The sequence below is a fragment of the Elgaria multicarinata genome, chromosome 3 (assembly GCF_023053635.1).
Source record: "Elgaria multicarinata webbii isolate HBS135686 ecotype San Diego chromosome 3, rElgMul1.1.pri, whole genome shotgun sequence".
NCBI lineage: Eukaryota > Metazoa > Chordata > Lepidosauria > Squamata > Anguidae > Elgaria > Elgaria multicarinata.
In genome coordinates, this window is record NC_086173.1 from 48,534,426 (window position 1) to 48,547,912 (window position 13,487).

At 46.1% G+C, this 13,487-nt stretch overlaps 1 protein-coding gene across 6 annotated transcripts in view; it reads left to right on the forward strand.

The window, feature by feature from the left end:
* The first annotated feature begins 8,321 nt into the window (after window positions 1-8,321).
* Window positions 8,322-13,487, forward strand: part of TMC6 (transmembrane channel like 6) — a 29,154-nt gene continuing 23,988 nt past the window's right edge. For 2 of the 6 annotated variants that reach the window (XM_063120151.1, XM_063120150.1), the window contains exons 1-7: window positions 8,323-8,459; window positions 8,790-9,098; window positions 10,081-10,205; window positions 10,846-10,977; window positions 11,144-11,302; window positions 12,369-12,474; window positions 12,965-13,058. In XM_063120151.1, coding sequence (XP_062976221.1) covers window positions 9,043-9,098; window positions 10,081-10,205; window positions 10,846-10,977; window positions 11,144-11,302; window positions 12,369-12,474; window positions 12,965-13,058 — 672 coding nt within the window. In that variant the 5' untranslated portion in view covers window positions 8,323-8,459; window positions 8,790-9,042. Of the gene's footprint in view, window positions 8,460-8,484; window positions 8,548-8,789; window positions 9,099-10,080; window positions 10,206-10,845; window positions 10,978-11,143; window positions 11,303-12,368; window positions 12,475-12,964; window positions 13,059-13,487 lie in introns of those variants that run through there. The other 4 variants (XR_010025187.1, XM_063120153.1, XM_063120152.1 and 1 more) reach the window with 4 other exon arrangements.

A 13,487-nucleotide genomic window follows, 5' to 3' on the forward strand; every position in this document is an offset into this window, starting at 1 on the left:
AGGCTAATCAGAGGTTGTTTTCCATTTTGTTCCTATTACCACCCACCCACCCCCGTTAATTAATGTGTCGTCCGAACTCAGCCATAGGCCTCAGTGCCCAGTGTGCCTCAGTTCAGCCCTCCGTAGAGCCAGCTCTGAAAACTGCAACATGGCTGCTTTCGTTTTCCTTTCCATGATTCCCAGGTTGCTTCTAAATGGAGAGCTCCTTGCACTACCAGTCAAAAGACATTGTGCAGTTATTCCATCTTTTCCTCTTTTACAGATTTTTTGTGTGTGGAAAGAAAAAGGATGGAAGAAGTGGTGGGAAAACACAGGAGGGTTACAAGTTGAAGAGGATTTCATCTGGACGCACACACACCCCTTCGTGAAATTCTGTAAATGAGGCAGGGCGAGGGTGCAATAAAAGCCTTGCCTGGAAGTACTCCTAGCCACAGGATTTTCACACACAGATACGAGTCAGTTTGGCACACAAGGAAGAAAAAAAACACTTCACCTCAATCTGTCTGGGAAATGATGCTACTGCTGATACAGGGACTACGTTCCACTCATACTCTGAAAGAGAACCAACTCACCTCTTATCCTTTTAGCTCCTTAGCATGTATCAGTACAGCACCAAACCCTGTCCAGCAGAGCCTAAGTGATGTTCTGATGATGAAGCTTTTTCAGGGAGGATAGAAGCAAATTGGAGTACAAGCTACTTATCCCCCCAATGTGGGTTTTCATTGGTCTGGTGTTGAGACAACCCCATGTGACAGGAACATACCGTTTCCTGTCTTTCACCAAGTCCGGGTATGTGGGAGGTGTGTTGCAAGGAAAGCATATCTCTACTTATTATCCCCATTTACTCTATGGGTAGAAGAAGAACTTCCCACTGAAGAGTGTTCACAGTGGGAGGATGTTCTCCTCTATGACAGCCTAGACCTCCTATACTTATGTGTAATTGTGTATATTATTCAGCTGTTGCTTTAGATACATTCTAAAAAACCCAGTCCCTAGTGCTTTTAATGTTTATTTATTTATTGCATTTATATCCCACGCTTTTCCTCCTTTGGAACCCAAGGAATCCTCACAACAACAACGATGTGAAGTAGGTTGGGCTGAGAGTCTGTGACTGGCCCAAAGTTACCCAGTGAGTTTCCATGGCTGAGTGGGGACTAGAAGCTGAATTTTCCGACTCCCAGTTCAAAAAGGTGGTAGAGAGCCAGAAATAGTTGTGTTTGCTTATGTTGGCTTAAAACATTCTTTATTAAAATGTTATTTCAAGTATGATTCCTCTCCTTTCCTTTTTTTCAAAGTTTTCCTCAGTGTCAGCATTTTATTGTGATAGAGGAAAGATTATGAAAGAGAGGATCAACCCAGAATGCCAGAAAGGAAGGGGTTTATTTATTTATTACATTTATATACCGCCCCACAGCCGAAGCTTTCTGGGTGGTTCACAAAAGTTAAAACAATAAACATTTTAAAAGTATACAAAATTTAAAAACCATCAGAAACATAAAAACAACAGTATAAAAACATCAATATCCATTTAATGTTGTATAAATCCATCTGAATGTTGTCACTATATAGCAGCCTTCCCCCACCTGGTGCCCTCCAGAAGTTAGACTACAACAAATTCCCCATAACTGGCTGGGGAATTCTGGAAGTTGTAGTCCAACAATCTGGAGGGCACCAGGTGGGGGAAGGCTGCTATATAGCATAGCTATGCTAGAGATATGCACTGCAATCCCAAGGATGTTTATTCTATGTTTCAATATGTTTACCAGGGCTTTCTCTCCAATTAGTACACACAGGATTGCAGCATTATGCATATTTAACAGCCTTGGGAATTGTCATCCTGCGTGGGAGATATAGGTCAGAGTTCTCAGTATTCTCACCAAATGCCTTTTGCCAGGATTCCTTGGATAAATACATGTTAGTTAATCAAGTATAATAAAACCAATATATAGCAGTAAAAGTCTAAATATCTCTTGTGACTTAGGCAGGGATATAGTTATGGTCATCTTATGCAGATGAAAGTGTCCAGTAAAAGGCACCTTTGCAAGAAATTTCCTTGCAGGCAGAGTGAAGAGGTTGAAAGGGAAAGAATGATTTGTACAGCGCCTAGCATTCAAGGTCTTCTTCCTGAGGGCTGTGGTGATTTTGATTGGCCTAACAGTTCACAGGATCCTCTGACAAGAACCAGAGGACTATACAGAGACAGATCAACCATTCTGAATGAGTGTCCAATTTCCCACATTGGAAAGTGAAGAAGATACACACACATACCCTGCAGCCTCCCCCAGCCTGGGTCCCTTCCGATAGTTTGGCCTACACCCACCCCATCCTCCCTGACCATCGGCTATGCTAGCTGGGGCTGATGGGAGTTGTAGGCCAAAACATCTGGTGGAACCCAGATTGCGGAAGATTGCATGGAATAGCCCCTCGTGAGACTGAGGGGCTTGGGTTTATATTTTGTTCCAAAGATAGCTCATTTGAACCAATGAAATGGTTGAACTTTCAAATAAAATCTAATGCAAACCTAGAAGGAGCTTTCTCCAGGTAGGTGCTTCCGAAAGAGGACTACAGCTCCCAGCGTGCTTTGTGGCCCAGGTGAGGCCCAGGGTGTGGTCTCACCGCTGGGACGGGACGGTCAGGATCTTGGGGTAGGGGAAAGTTTCCAGGATCTGTACTTTGCTGATGAAACCCGCAAGAAAGAATCCAGAAAGTTCGTGAGTAAGATGCTTGATGTAATTGGAGAAGGACTATTCGTGACTTGTGGGATTGTGAAACGGCTCCATTTCCTTTATGTTGTAAGGTTTAAAAAGTTCACTTGAGCTTTCTCATTGTTTGTCTCCGATGGTCTGTAGCTGTGTCGCGCAGGCCGGGGTGGGGACTGGACGTGGTCCCCATGATATCATCCCTGCCTTTGTTCTCAATATGCCCAGTGTGGGAAACTAACTTGACTCATTTGGAGCAGGCGGGAAGCCCGTCCGCGTGAGATGAGAGGGAGGGTCCCTTCCTAGCCATGACCTGCTGTGCCCCCCTTCTCACACCCACTATACAGAGGTACGGCTCTCACTTAAGAATGGCCAAATCACAGAATGGGCCTTGATGGCTCCAGGAAATGAACAGAAATTGAGACAAGTGGCTATAATCGGTGTAGCAAGAAAGGCAACGAACAACTGCCATCCCCGAGTTTGCTCCCTGAGAGACAGAGGCAGCAACTTGGTTTACATAGGGTCTTAAACCTAGAAGATCCCAAGGAGCTGTGGGTTCGAATCAGGTAGGAGTTTATGTTATTATTTTTTTCTCATCTTTTTTTCTGCCTAACACAGGCTTTCAATGGGGAATAGAAGCAATGTAGGGATCGGCAAATATTGGACAATATTTTTATTTTATGACGCAGTCCTACTTATGCTGGCTGGGGAATGCTCAGCGTTTTTGGATCTAGGATTGCACCCTTATTTTTTTATTTTTAAGACATTTCTGTACCACTTTTCTGGGGGGGGGGGGAATCAAGGCAGTTTACAAAAAATTCAGAAAACACAAACCACTGACAAATAAAGACATAGTAAAAGATTAAAAACAACCTTTAGTGTGCAATTCTTCCTATTACATACTCTCGCCACTCCTGTACAATAAATCTTGACTTATTTCAGCCCAAGTATGCATTATTTACTTGGAATAAAAAGCCCAAGGAGGAGGTGATGGTTCTTGTTTGCTAAATATAGTCCATATGCCTAGTATGATGAAAAATATAAGTACTGGTTATACAGAAATCTGAGATACAAGACAGCTTTGAACCCCTCCCCTTTGGGGGGATGGCATGATTTTAAAGCCAGTTATGTGACTCCTTGTGTGCATAATGTTTGTGATTAGTAGGGCCAGCCATACCCCACTTTTTATCTTCCACCCACCCAACTGGAACTCTTTCAAATAATTAAAAGTAATGCTAGGGTTCTAAGCAAATTTATTTGCAAGTAACTACCAATAATTTCCGTAAACCTGCTTCCAAATAAATAGTCTAAGATCTTCATTAGTAGTGTAAGAAACCAGAAATGAGAAGTGGGTTGTGGTAGAGTGATGCTTTTCTGAAACCTTTTGGGATGTCCCAATGTATCAGGCCAGCTAATTTCAAGGAGGCGGCTGCAGAGAGAGTGATCAGCAAAGGGGGAAGGGTGGAGGATGAGACTGCAGCCTGTACTGCCTGGCACAGCAAGAGCAGAAAGCCTTGGGCATGCAGCATTTCCATTGTTTCAGAAGCTGCTGCATAGGGAGAGAAGGGGAGAATGTAAAGGTGCACCAAGAAGCTTGCCCCTGTCTTCTGCAAGGGGAAGTAAGATGCTCTAGAGGTAGGCTGCACCTAGTTCTGGATCCATGAGAGATTCTAGAGAGTTAAGACAACCTCTAGGCAGCCATAAACTGGTAAGTAAGTTGCCTGTAGTCTCTTATTTGGGGATGGGAACTACCAAATGGACTAAGGCAGGGATAGACAACTTGTGGTCCTCCAAATGCTTTGGCCTACAACTCCCATGATTCCTTACCGTTGGTTGTGCTGGCCAGGGCTGATGGGAGTTCTAGGCTAAAATATCTGGAGGGTCACATGTTGCTCATCCTTGCATTAAGGGCACACCCAGCTGGCTTTCTTTCTACACTTCTTTTTGGGTGCTGTAACCGCTGAACTGGCAGAAAAAGAAGTGTCTTTGGAAGAGGCAGGGATTTGTTGCTCTGGGATTACCTCCCCTCTTCTTGCAAGAAGCCAGCTGTGTGCATCACACTGTCCATGTTGACTGGCAGATGATCAGCTCAGACTAAAACCCCAATAGATCTGGAATGCACCAGTGAAAACATACCAGAACAGTGCTTCTAATTCCCTATATTAGAACTATGTGGATAGTCCTTACTGGGTGACAATTCCAGAGCTGCTTTGATCTTCTGGGGTTTCCGTATGATAATCCAGTCCTGTCCCATTTATTTATGTTTATTTATTTATTGCACTTATAAACTGCCCACTCTTTTTCTGGGTGGTGTAAAATACATTAAAAGCAGAAAATACAGACAATAAAACCAGCACCTAATATTACCAGGATAAAGCAGCAGCAAAGAGTGAAAATGCTGCAGCATTTAACAAATTAAGACTGGCTGGACACTAAAAGAACAATGATCTAAAATGATCCCTCTCCCCACATCTGACCCATTACTGCTAGGCAACACATTTCACTGGGACCAGGCAATGAAGGCTTCAGCAGTTCTGCATTCATATAGGGCCTCTTCAGAGGTTATACATTCCTACACAGAAAACCCTTCAATATAGAAGAATGCATGGAACAGGATACGGTTGCACACATGTCTGTTTCAGCATATAATATATGCACAACGAGATAGACACATCATGTATGACAATCTATTTGTGGGCTTCATGCCTTTTCCTATACAGAACTGTTTCTTTTCCTGGAGATGTGCATGAATCAATCCAGCCCAACCCACTATCTGCTCAAACTTGCCCACATGAGCAAAACACAGTGAAAATCTTGCTGGGAGGAGAGGCTGCATGGACTGTGATTAACTCCTTAATGCTCTGCTCTGACCATGCCAGGAATGACTATTCCTCCGCTCTGTGGCTTTCCGTTAAGGGATGCAAAGCTGCCACTGAGATTTGTGCCAAGTAAAGCTAGGAACGACTGCTCCCAGAAAACACATGCTAGTTTCCATCCCATGCGTCTCTGTGATTTGGCATCTTCCCTGGCTATTTGCACACGAGAAGTTCATTTACATGTGCCTAAATTTGAACATACCAGTTGGCAGATGTTAAATAAAAGCTTGCTCCAAGCCAAAGGGAATAGTCCCATAAGAGTAATATGTGGGGGGCAGGGGCACGGGCACAAATACTTTCAAGAAATGAAGGTTTCCTCAGGAGGTGGAAATACTCTCATGATCAGGCTGAAGGACATGGCCATGGCTGCTTGCTTGGACTGGGGCTGCAGTATCAGTTTTGTTGGGCTGATGCCAAAGCAGAACAAAGCCTTCTAATTCATATGGGAGGCAGGGGGAAGGCTGGCAGGCAGGACTGGATCAACAAATGGCTTTTGTGCACATCATTTGTGTAGCAGCTGGGCCCCGGCATTCCATGGAGAAGCGAAAGGGTGTGAAGCTTGGCATTTACGCAGAGCGTCCATATGTTCCTTCCAAGGGCAGTCTGCATCAAGATTCATTGCTGGGATACTGGGCTATAAATTTTGCCTCTCATCAGAAATGGAGGAAACCAGCTAACAAGCATGAAGCGATGGGGGCTGAGGGTTCCTCAGACTCTTCCTTCGAGACAACTAGGACAATGGACCAACACTTAGTTTTAAAAAGAGGTGGGGAACCTCAGGTCTGTAGGCGAAATCTGGCTCTCCAGAGTTTCCCAGATGATCACCCCACATTCCCCACGTCTCCAGCTGGTTTACACTACCCCACCAACTGCCAATCTTTGGGTGATTTCCTGGCATTTCTGCATTCCCTGACTCCCTACATTCGAAATGATTGAAACGCCTTTCCTAAGGACTTAGTTATCTGGCATGAAGAATTTTAAGGTAAAATATGTTGGTACTTTTGCCTCCAACCCTGCTTTGCCTTGGGCCCTGCCTACCACTGGAATGTAGTCCCTGGGAGCTTCTCTGAAATTGAATTCAGATCTTTAGCTGAAAGAGGTTTGATACCCCTGGTTTTGATAAACTTGTCATCTGCTATCTTTGCAATATGTGTGCAGTAGGTTTCAGCCAGTGTTCTTCCTTCCTTCAGAGTTAATAATTAAAGTGCAGTTCTCAGACTTTCCAAAAAGAAGTCACTTTCAGGTCTACTTTAATGAGGGATGAAACTTTTAGGCTGCAGTGCTGTGCATGTTTAGGCAGCAAAAAAAGTACCTGCATTCAGCAGGGGGGTGGACTTGATGGCCTTATAGGCCCCTTCCAACTCTACTATTGTATGGTTCTATGATTCTGAATTAATTGCATTTAATCCAATTGCCTGATGCACTCTTTTTCAGAGCCAATAATGTTTGTTGGTTCTAAAGGTTCCGGTTATTTCGAGCCCTTAGAGAGACCAAGTAGTTTGGAGCTCCTGCCTACTTGGGCTCACTTCAGAACAGAAGTAACCTTTAGAACAAATGATCTTGGCTTTGAAAAAGAGTGAGTGCTCAAGATGTTTCTGGCAATTGAATCAAATGGTATTATTCTGCTATCATCACTACTTCTAATAACGAACTCACGTAGGGAAGTGCCAACAAGATTGTGGCCAAACTGGGGACCCTGACAAAGAAGAGGGGAGATGCTAGCATGCTCAGGGGAACCCTGAGTTTTACAGAAGTTCCTTTTTTTAAAGGCCCAAAGAGGACCAACACCTCTCCCCCGCCCTGCAAACCAACTACTAGTAGAAAATAAAAACAGAAAAGGGGGTAGCATGGCTGGTTGCCTGGGTCCCAGAACAAGAATATTCTTCCTTTCAGGAGTCAAAAATACATTTTTTCGTCACCTAAAAGAGTTGCCTCTCTTCTCTTTTTTGACCACCCCTTTAGCGCTATTTCCCTGCCCCCACAGTTTTTCTTCCACGTTTGCTGGAGCCTTGAGATCTGCAAAGGGCTAACCGTCCCAACTGTACCACCGTTCTGCCTTTACACAGAGCAGCTGAGGTGGTGCCAGACACTATGAGAGTGTGTTGACACCTGTTAAGCACAACAGGGCTCTTCCAGGTTAAGAGGCACTGTCGAAGGTGGCTTCCGCAAGCATCCTCAACCTCTTGGGGCTGATGCTGCCCTTCACATGTACCTATACACCAAGGTTATGAATCGGAAAACTAAGGATGCCATGGAGTAGTTGTTTTTCTTCTACAGTAGTGATGTAGGCTCATGAAATGGGCAGCCCCTCTGCGGAGCTCTGAAATGAGATGTCCTTCAAAGTAAAAATACATTTCTGCAGCTCTAGCTGAACTGAGATGCACAGGATGAACTAAGTGGTTTCCTGGCTCTCAACACCAGCTCTATCATCCAGGCTGCCGTGCTTAGTTTTCCTCCCGTGTAAAACACGTCAGGCATCCAGTCAGGTCCCTGCTTCACTCTCCTCATGCCCTACCAATAGCTTCAGACACCACCACCCCTGGAACCTGCAGCCAGGAGCGATTGTGGTGGGGACACGTTTCCTGTCAGCCAGGAAGCACCAGCTGCCTTGTTTGCTTGTAGTTCTCAACACACTGAAGCGAGTGGGCTGTTCATGAGGGAACTATGTCCCAGAATGGGGAGGGGTTGCACTCCCCACCCCACCCCCAAGAATGCAGCAGCTAGGCTCTCCTTATCCTCGGAAGCCAAGCGGCAAATCTCCTTATCTCCCTGGTAACTTGTGCTGACAGCCAGGGCTGTTTCACGGAAGCTGAGAGAGTTGAAAGAAACTTTGCTGGCATTCAGTCTGTCGCCATGTGGGTGAAATCGTGAGAAGCATCTGCAGGTAAAACTTTCATTCACTCATTCCACTCAGAGGGAAAGAAAGAGCCGAGGGGAAATACAGGACGTTCCTCTCTACTCCCCTAAGCGGAGTGAGTACAAGGTCCTTGCACCGGCTGCTGTGTTTGCATTATCTGAGTTCTGAAATGCAGAGCAAGGTCACAGCACCGTTCTGAACTGCAGTCTTTGTTTCGCCCTCGTTTCCTTCCTCTTCACAGTACTTTACTCACAGTTGACTGGATTGCTGTTGCGATAGGCATTTTGTTTTCTGGTGTAAGCCTGGCAATTGGGGTGAGCTTTGCATTTCTCATCTTATGTTCCTTATGATGTACAGGCTTGAATGTTGTGGCTGGTTCCTCAATCCTGCTTTGCTAGCTGTGGGAGTTGAACAGGGGTTAGATCAGACCTTCTCAACTCGGGATCTTGTAAAACTGGTGCGATGATGCCGGGCCTGCGCAGCCTCAGTGGAAGTAGCTTTGTCTGGCGATGGGCTCGCTTTTGAAACTGCCTTTAGAAATGCGCTGAAATGCAGAGATGAAGAGAGAAGCAAACCTGTAGGCAAGAACTTGTGGAGCTGGGAATTCAAGATGTCGCACACGGTGACCTTCACCTTTCCAAGCCCTGAGAATAAGGAGGCTGTCAGGTGAGTGCAACAGTCCTTTAAATGTATAAATGAGTAAATATATAACTAGGCTGCACTCCCTGCAGGAGTGGTGAAATTGTTAGGATACTTTCCCATGGGCAGGGCTGGCCCTAGGATAAATAGCACCCTGAGCGAGGAGTGTCTGGTAACACACGCACACACACATACACACGTAATCAGTTTTGCTGTTGTGATATACATCAAGAACGACATTGCTCAAAACCTTGATCTCTCAGCCACTGTGCTAGTTCGCAGAAGCTAAAGTATGAAAAGCCATATTCTGAGCACTGGCAGTGTGCTACACAAGACCTGGGCTGTACTGTCTTCATGCATAGGCTCATGGCAATACATCATACCTTATGTGTTGCATTCCGAAGTAGATGTTCTACAGCAGGGATGGAGAGTTCTGGCCCCAGGGGCTGGATTGCCTTCTGGGATATCCTTTGGGGGCTGAATGATGTCAGGGAGTAGGCTCTCCCCCTTGATGCCCTGCCCGCAACATTATCCAACTCCTTTCTCTGTGCAAGTGGAGGCGTGGAGCAATTGCTTTGTACCTCTGCACAGCCGTTTCTTCAGCACTAGAGGAAAGCTGCTTTGATCCAGTGCTGAGCAAGGAATCCCCGCTCTTATCTCTGATCATGGATAAGGGATAAGAGTGGGGTTCCCCTTGTCAGTGCTAAACAGAGGCAGTCTTTTTCTAGCACTGGGCCTGGGACAGACAGTGGGGCCTGAGACAAAAGCTGGTGAGCAAGATAAGGAACCCCCGCAGACCAGAGGTTCACCAGCCCTGGTGTATAGTATCAGTCGTGATGACAGATAAGAAACACAGCCTAGTAGGGTCTCTCTGCTCTTACACACAGTCACTTTATGTGTCTGACTCTTAGCATTATCCCACATGAATTCAGTGAGAGTTAGGATGCTGACCCCTTGAGCAATCCACCAGTTGAACCATTCTGCAACCTGGTTCTTTGTTCCCCTCCAGCCAGGACACAAGTCCTTATGATGAGGGTGCTGTGCATGATTCCTTCCACCAGCTAATTGAGGAGCAGAGCTGGCTGGCTGAACAGGAGCTGGTGGAGATGCAGGATCTCCCTTCCAGAGGTACAGGTGAGACAGGACACACCTACAGTGCTGAGACTTGTTGGCTGGATATCTTCCCTCCCATTGCTGCAGGGTGGCAGCTGCATAGTAGAGTGAGATGTGTATTCTGAGAGCAGCTTTCCTTGATCCTGCTTTTCCTCAAAGGCTAATGCGGCTGGTGGGCAGGAGAATGACTGGGGACTACTCCTGACGTAGCTCTGAGTTTACATTTACAAAGTCAAGGTTTATGGATGTTTCTTATTGGAAACGATTATCCCTCCTTTCAGTAGATCTTCCCATTTGTCATCTCCACCATCAGAGTTCTGATGGTAGTAGTCCTGCCCGCTGCTACATGGAGGAGGCTTCTGAGGGTAGACTTCTTTCTCCACCCATGGACCTCCCTATCTGTGGGTCCATAGGGCGGTCCACCCTATTGAGAATTTAGGAAGATCTTAGCTCAGCCTTCCCCCATCTTGATGCCCTCCAGTTGCTCTAGATGTCAACACACACATCCCAGTTAGCATGTCCAATGGTCAAGAATGCTGAGAGCTATGGTAGGAAAAGAAATGGAAATGAAAGGTAGGCGTGAAGGATCTAGGGCAGTTTGCAGAAGGCTGGCTACCCCTTGTCTAAACTGTGCAGGAACTATGTCTGTTTTTTCCTTCAGAAAATCTGGCCTATATGGCTTCTCCTCCCCGCCGGACTGAGGCTGAGGAGGCACCAGATCAGAAGGTGGAAAACTATGACTTCTCTTCGGCCACACTGCGCATCCTTGCCAGCATGCCCAGCCGTACTATTGGTGAGTTTGAGTGAGCTTACAAAGGTCCCAGTCTAGCTCTTTCTATGAAGTAGACTTTCAGGATAGGGCTCAAAATATGGGAACTGGAAGTTGGTATTAAGCCATCCTTAACGACATGCCCTCGTCTTCTTTTCCATCCCTCTTGTACCTCCACTTCCACTTGCAGGCCGCAGCAGAGGAGCCATCCTCTCCCAGTATTATAATCGTACCGCCAAACTACGCCGTAGGAGCAGCCGCGCTCCACTTCAGGAAATCTCCCGCTCTGCACGGCCTAGCTTCCGGCAGCTGGATCTCGAGCTGGATTCCAGTCATGAGGAAGAGGATAGTAAGTCCACTCAACCAGCTAGGAGGGGTTTCAAGGAATCGGGAGCAGCATGGACCCAACACTTATGTATATTGGCAGTTGCCAGGGCTGGGTTAAGGCCAGCTGATGCCCTAAACACAGCCCAATAATGGTGCCCCTTTGGCCCTTCCATTGCTTAGCTGGCAGGTGCCGAAGGTGAAATAAGACATTGAAAACCCAGTTTTCTTCAAGGCCATCCCCCACGCCAGAACACACAACTATATTAAATATAAACTTGGTAAGACAGTCAAACATACTGAACTCTAGGTATATGTTGAGACAAAGATTGTCAGAAAGTTATTTCAGATGTCAGATGATGTCATGGGACACATAGAACCTAAAGCTGGTTGATTGGGTGTAATAAAATAAAGCACAAATAATAATAAAATTTGCTGCTCTTAGAATATGCCGTAAGGCCCTTTCTATGAATCTGGAATTCCTTAAAATTAGATGGCTACAGCTATGGTACTGGTACTCTGTGGTGCCCCCCTTCCCTTGGTGCCCTAAGCACGTGCTTAGATTGCATAAAGGTTAATCCAGGGCTGGCAGTTGCCCTAGTGACGAGCAGGATAGGAAAATAATGATGATCATTCTCTGTATATGGTCCTCCTGTCCAGATGTCTTTACCAATCAGTCCCTTTCTGCAGACATTACTGGAACATTATAACAATTGGACTTTCTCACCAGAGGAATATACCTTTCCAGGTAAATGATACCCAGACAACTGGAGGTAGACAACTACCTTAGCTTTTCAAGATAACATGGTCAAGCCATGGTCTTTTCTTCCCTGGCCAGCCTCACCATGGTGGGTTATGAAAATGTGTTTCGCCCTCCCTGCAAGAAGGTGTTCAATTTTCTTGCTTTGAACTTCCATTTCTGTATTTTTTTTAAAAAATCAAAAAACAAAATAATGAACAAGAAAGATAACTTTTTGGCATTCTCCTCCCCGCCAACCTTTCCGTTGCCCAAATGTCTGTCGTTGGAAATGCCATTGGTGTTTATCTCCTCCAGCACTGACTTCTAACCATCGGTGTGCTTCCATCCCTAGCCAAGCGTAGCTTGTTGGTGAAAGAACTCCAGAACCTGCCAGCGACTCAGCGCATTAACATGCTGAAAGCAATGCCGCTAAGCCTGGCCGAGAAGCGCAGTCTCAGGTCGGTGCCTCTAGACTTTTTCTGGTTATAAGTCATGAGTGCAGAACCTCAGGCCCACGGGCCAAATCTGGCCTTCCTGGGGTCCTAATCCAGCCCAGTGGGGTTCCCCAAATGGCCATGCTCCTTCCTCGGCCTCCACCTCTTTTCCCTCAACTGCCAATGATTTCCTGGCTTTTGTGTCCCCCCCCCCCATTCTAAATGGTTGAAATGCCTCTTGTTAGTTATTAGTAATAAGAGCTTCAAGCTAATATATGCTGGCTTCTTTCAGCCCAGAGACGCGCTCAGGGGCCACATCACAATGGTAGGTGTGGCCAAAGACAAGGGAGTGAGGGCAAAATCCCCAAATCCCCCAGTTTCAGGCTCTTCTTGGACAATGTAGGAGCCAGGTGGGGGCTGGACCTGCCCTGAGCTAGCATAGAGAGTTCATCGTTCTCTTTAAAAGACGAGCTTTTTGCAATGCTTTAAAAACTTCTTTTCTGTCCCCTTGTAGGCAGGATTCAAGTGGTCACTCGGGCACCTTGAGGAAACCAAAGACAACAGCTCCTTTGTCATGTTGTAGCCGGCTTAAATACCACATCATCATAGTAAGCCATGGAGCCCACCTGCCCTGGGCAATACAGGAAGGGCCGTTTGCTTTGGCACCCCCTGTCCCAGGATAGAGAGAAGAGAATCTCGGCTAATGGCCAAGGCAGATACTGCTAAAGTGTTGGGGTGGGGGGAAGACTTCATCCCCCGCATTCGAGATTCGCTGTCCGTCCGTTCGTTGTCCCCTGGGTTATCAAGGTTTCCTGTTTGTGGCCAATTCCTTTTACAGGAATAAAATCATGCCTCAGCTTTACAAACACGCCAAGAGTACTTGTATCTTTGTTGTGGCAGGGAAAATATCCTGACTCAGAGGTTGCACCGTGCAGATGTGAGGCATTCTGTGTTTTCCTTACATCGCCATGGGAGAGAAACTATTCATCAGGCCCCTTTTAAGAAATTAATAGGTATTTTAAGGAGTTGGAAGAACA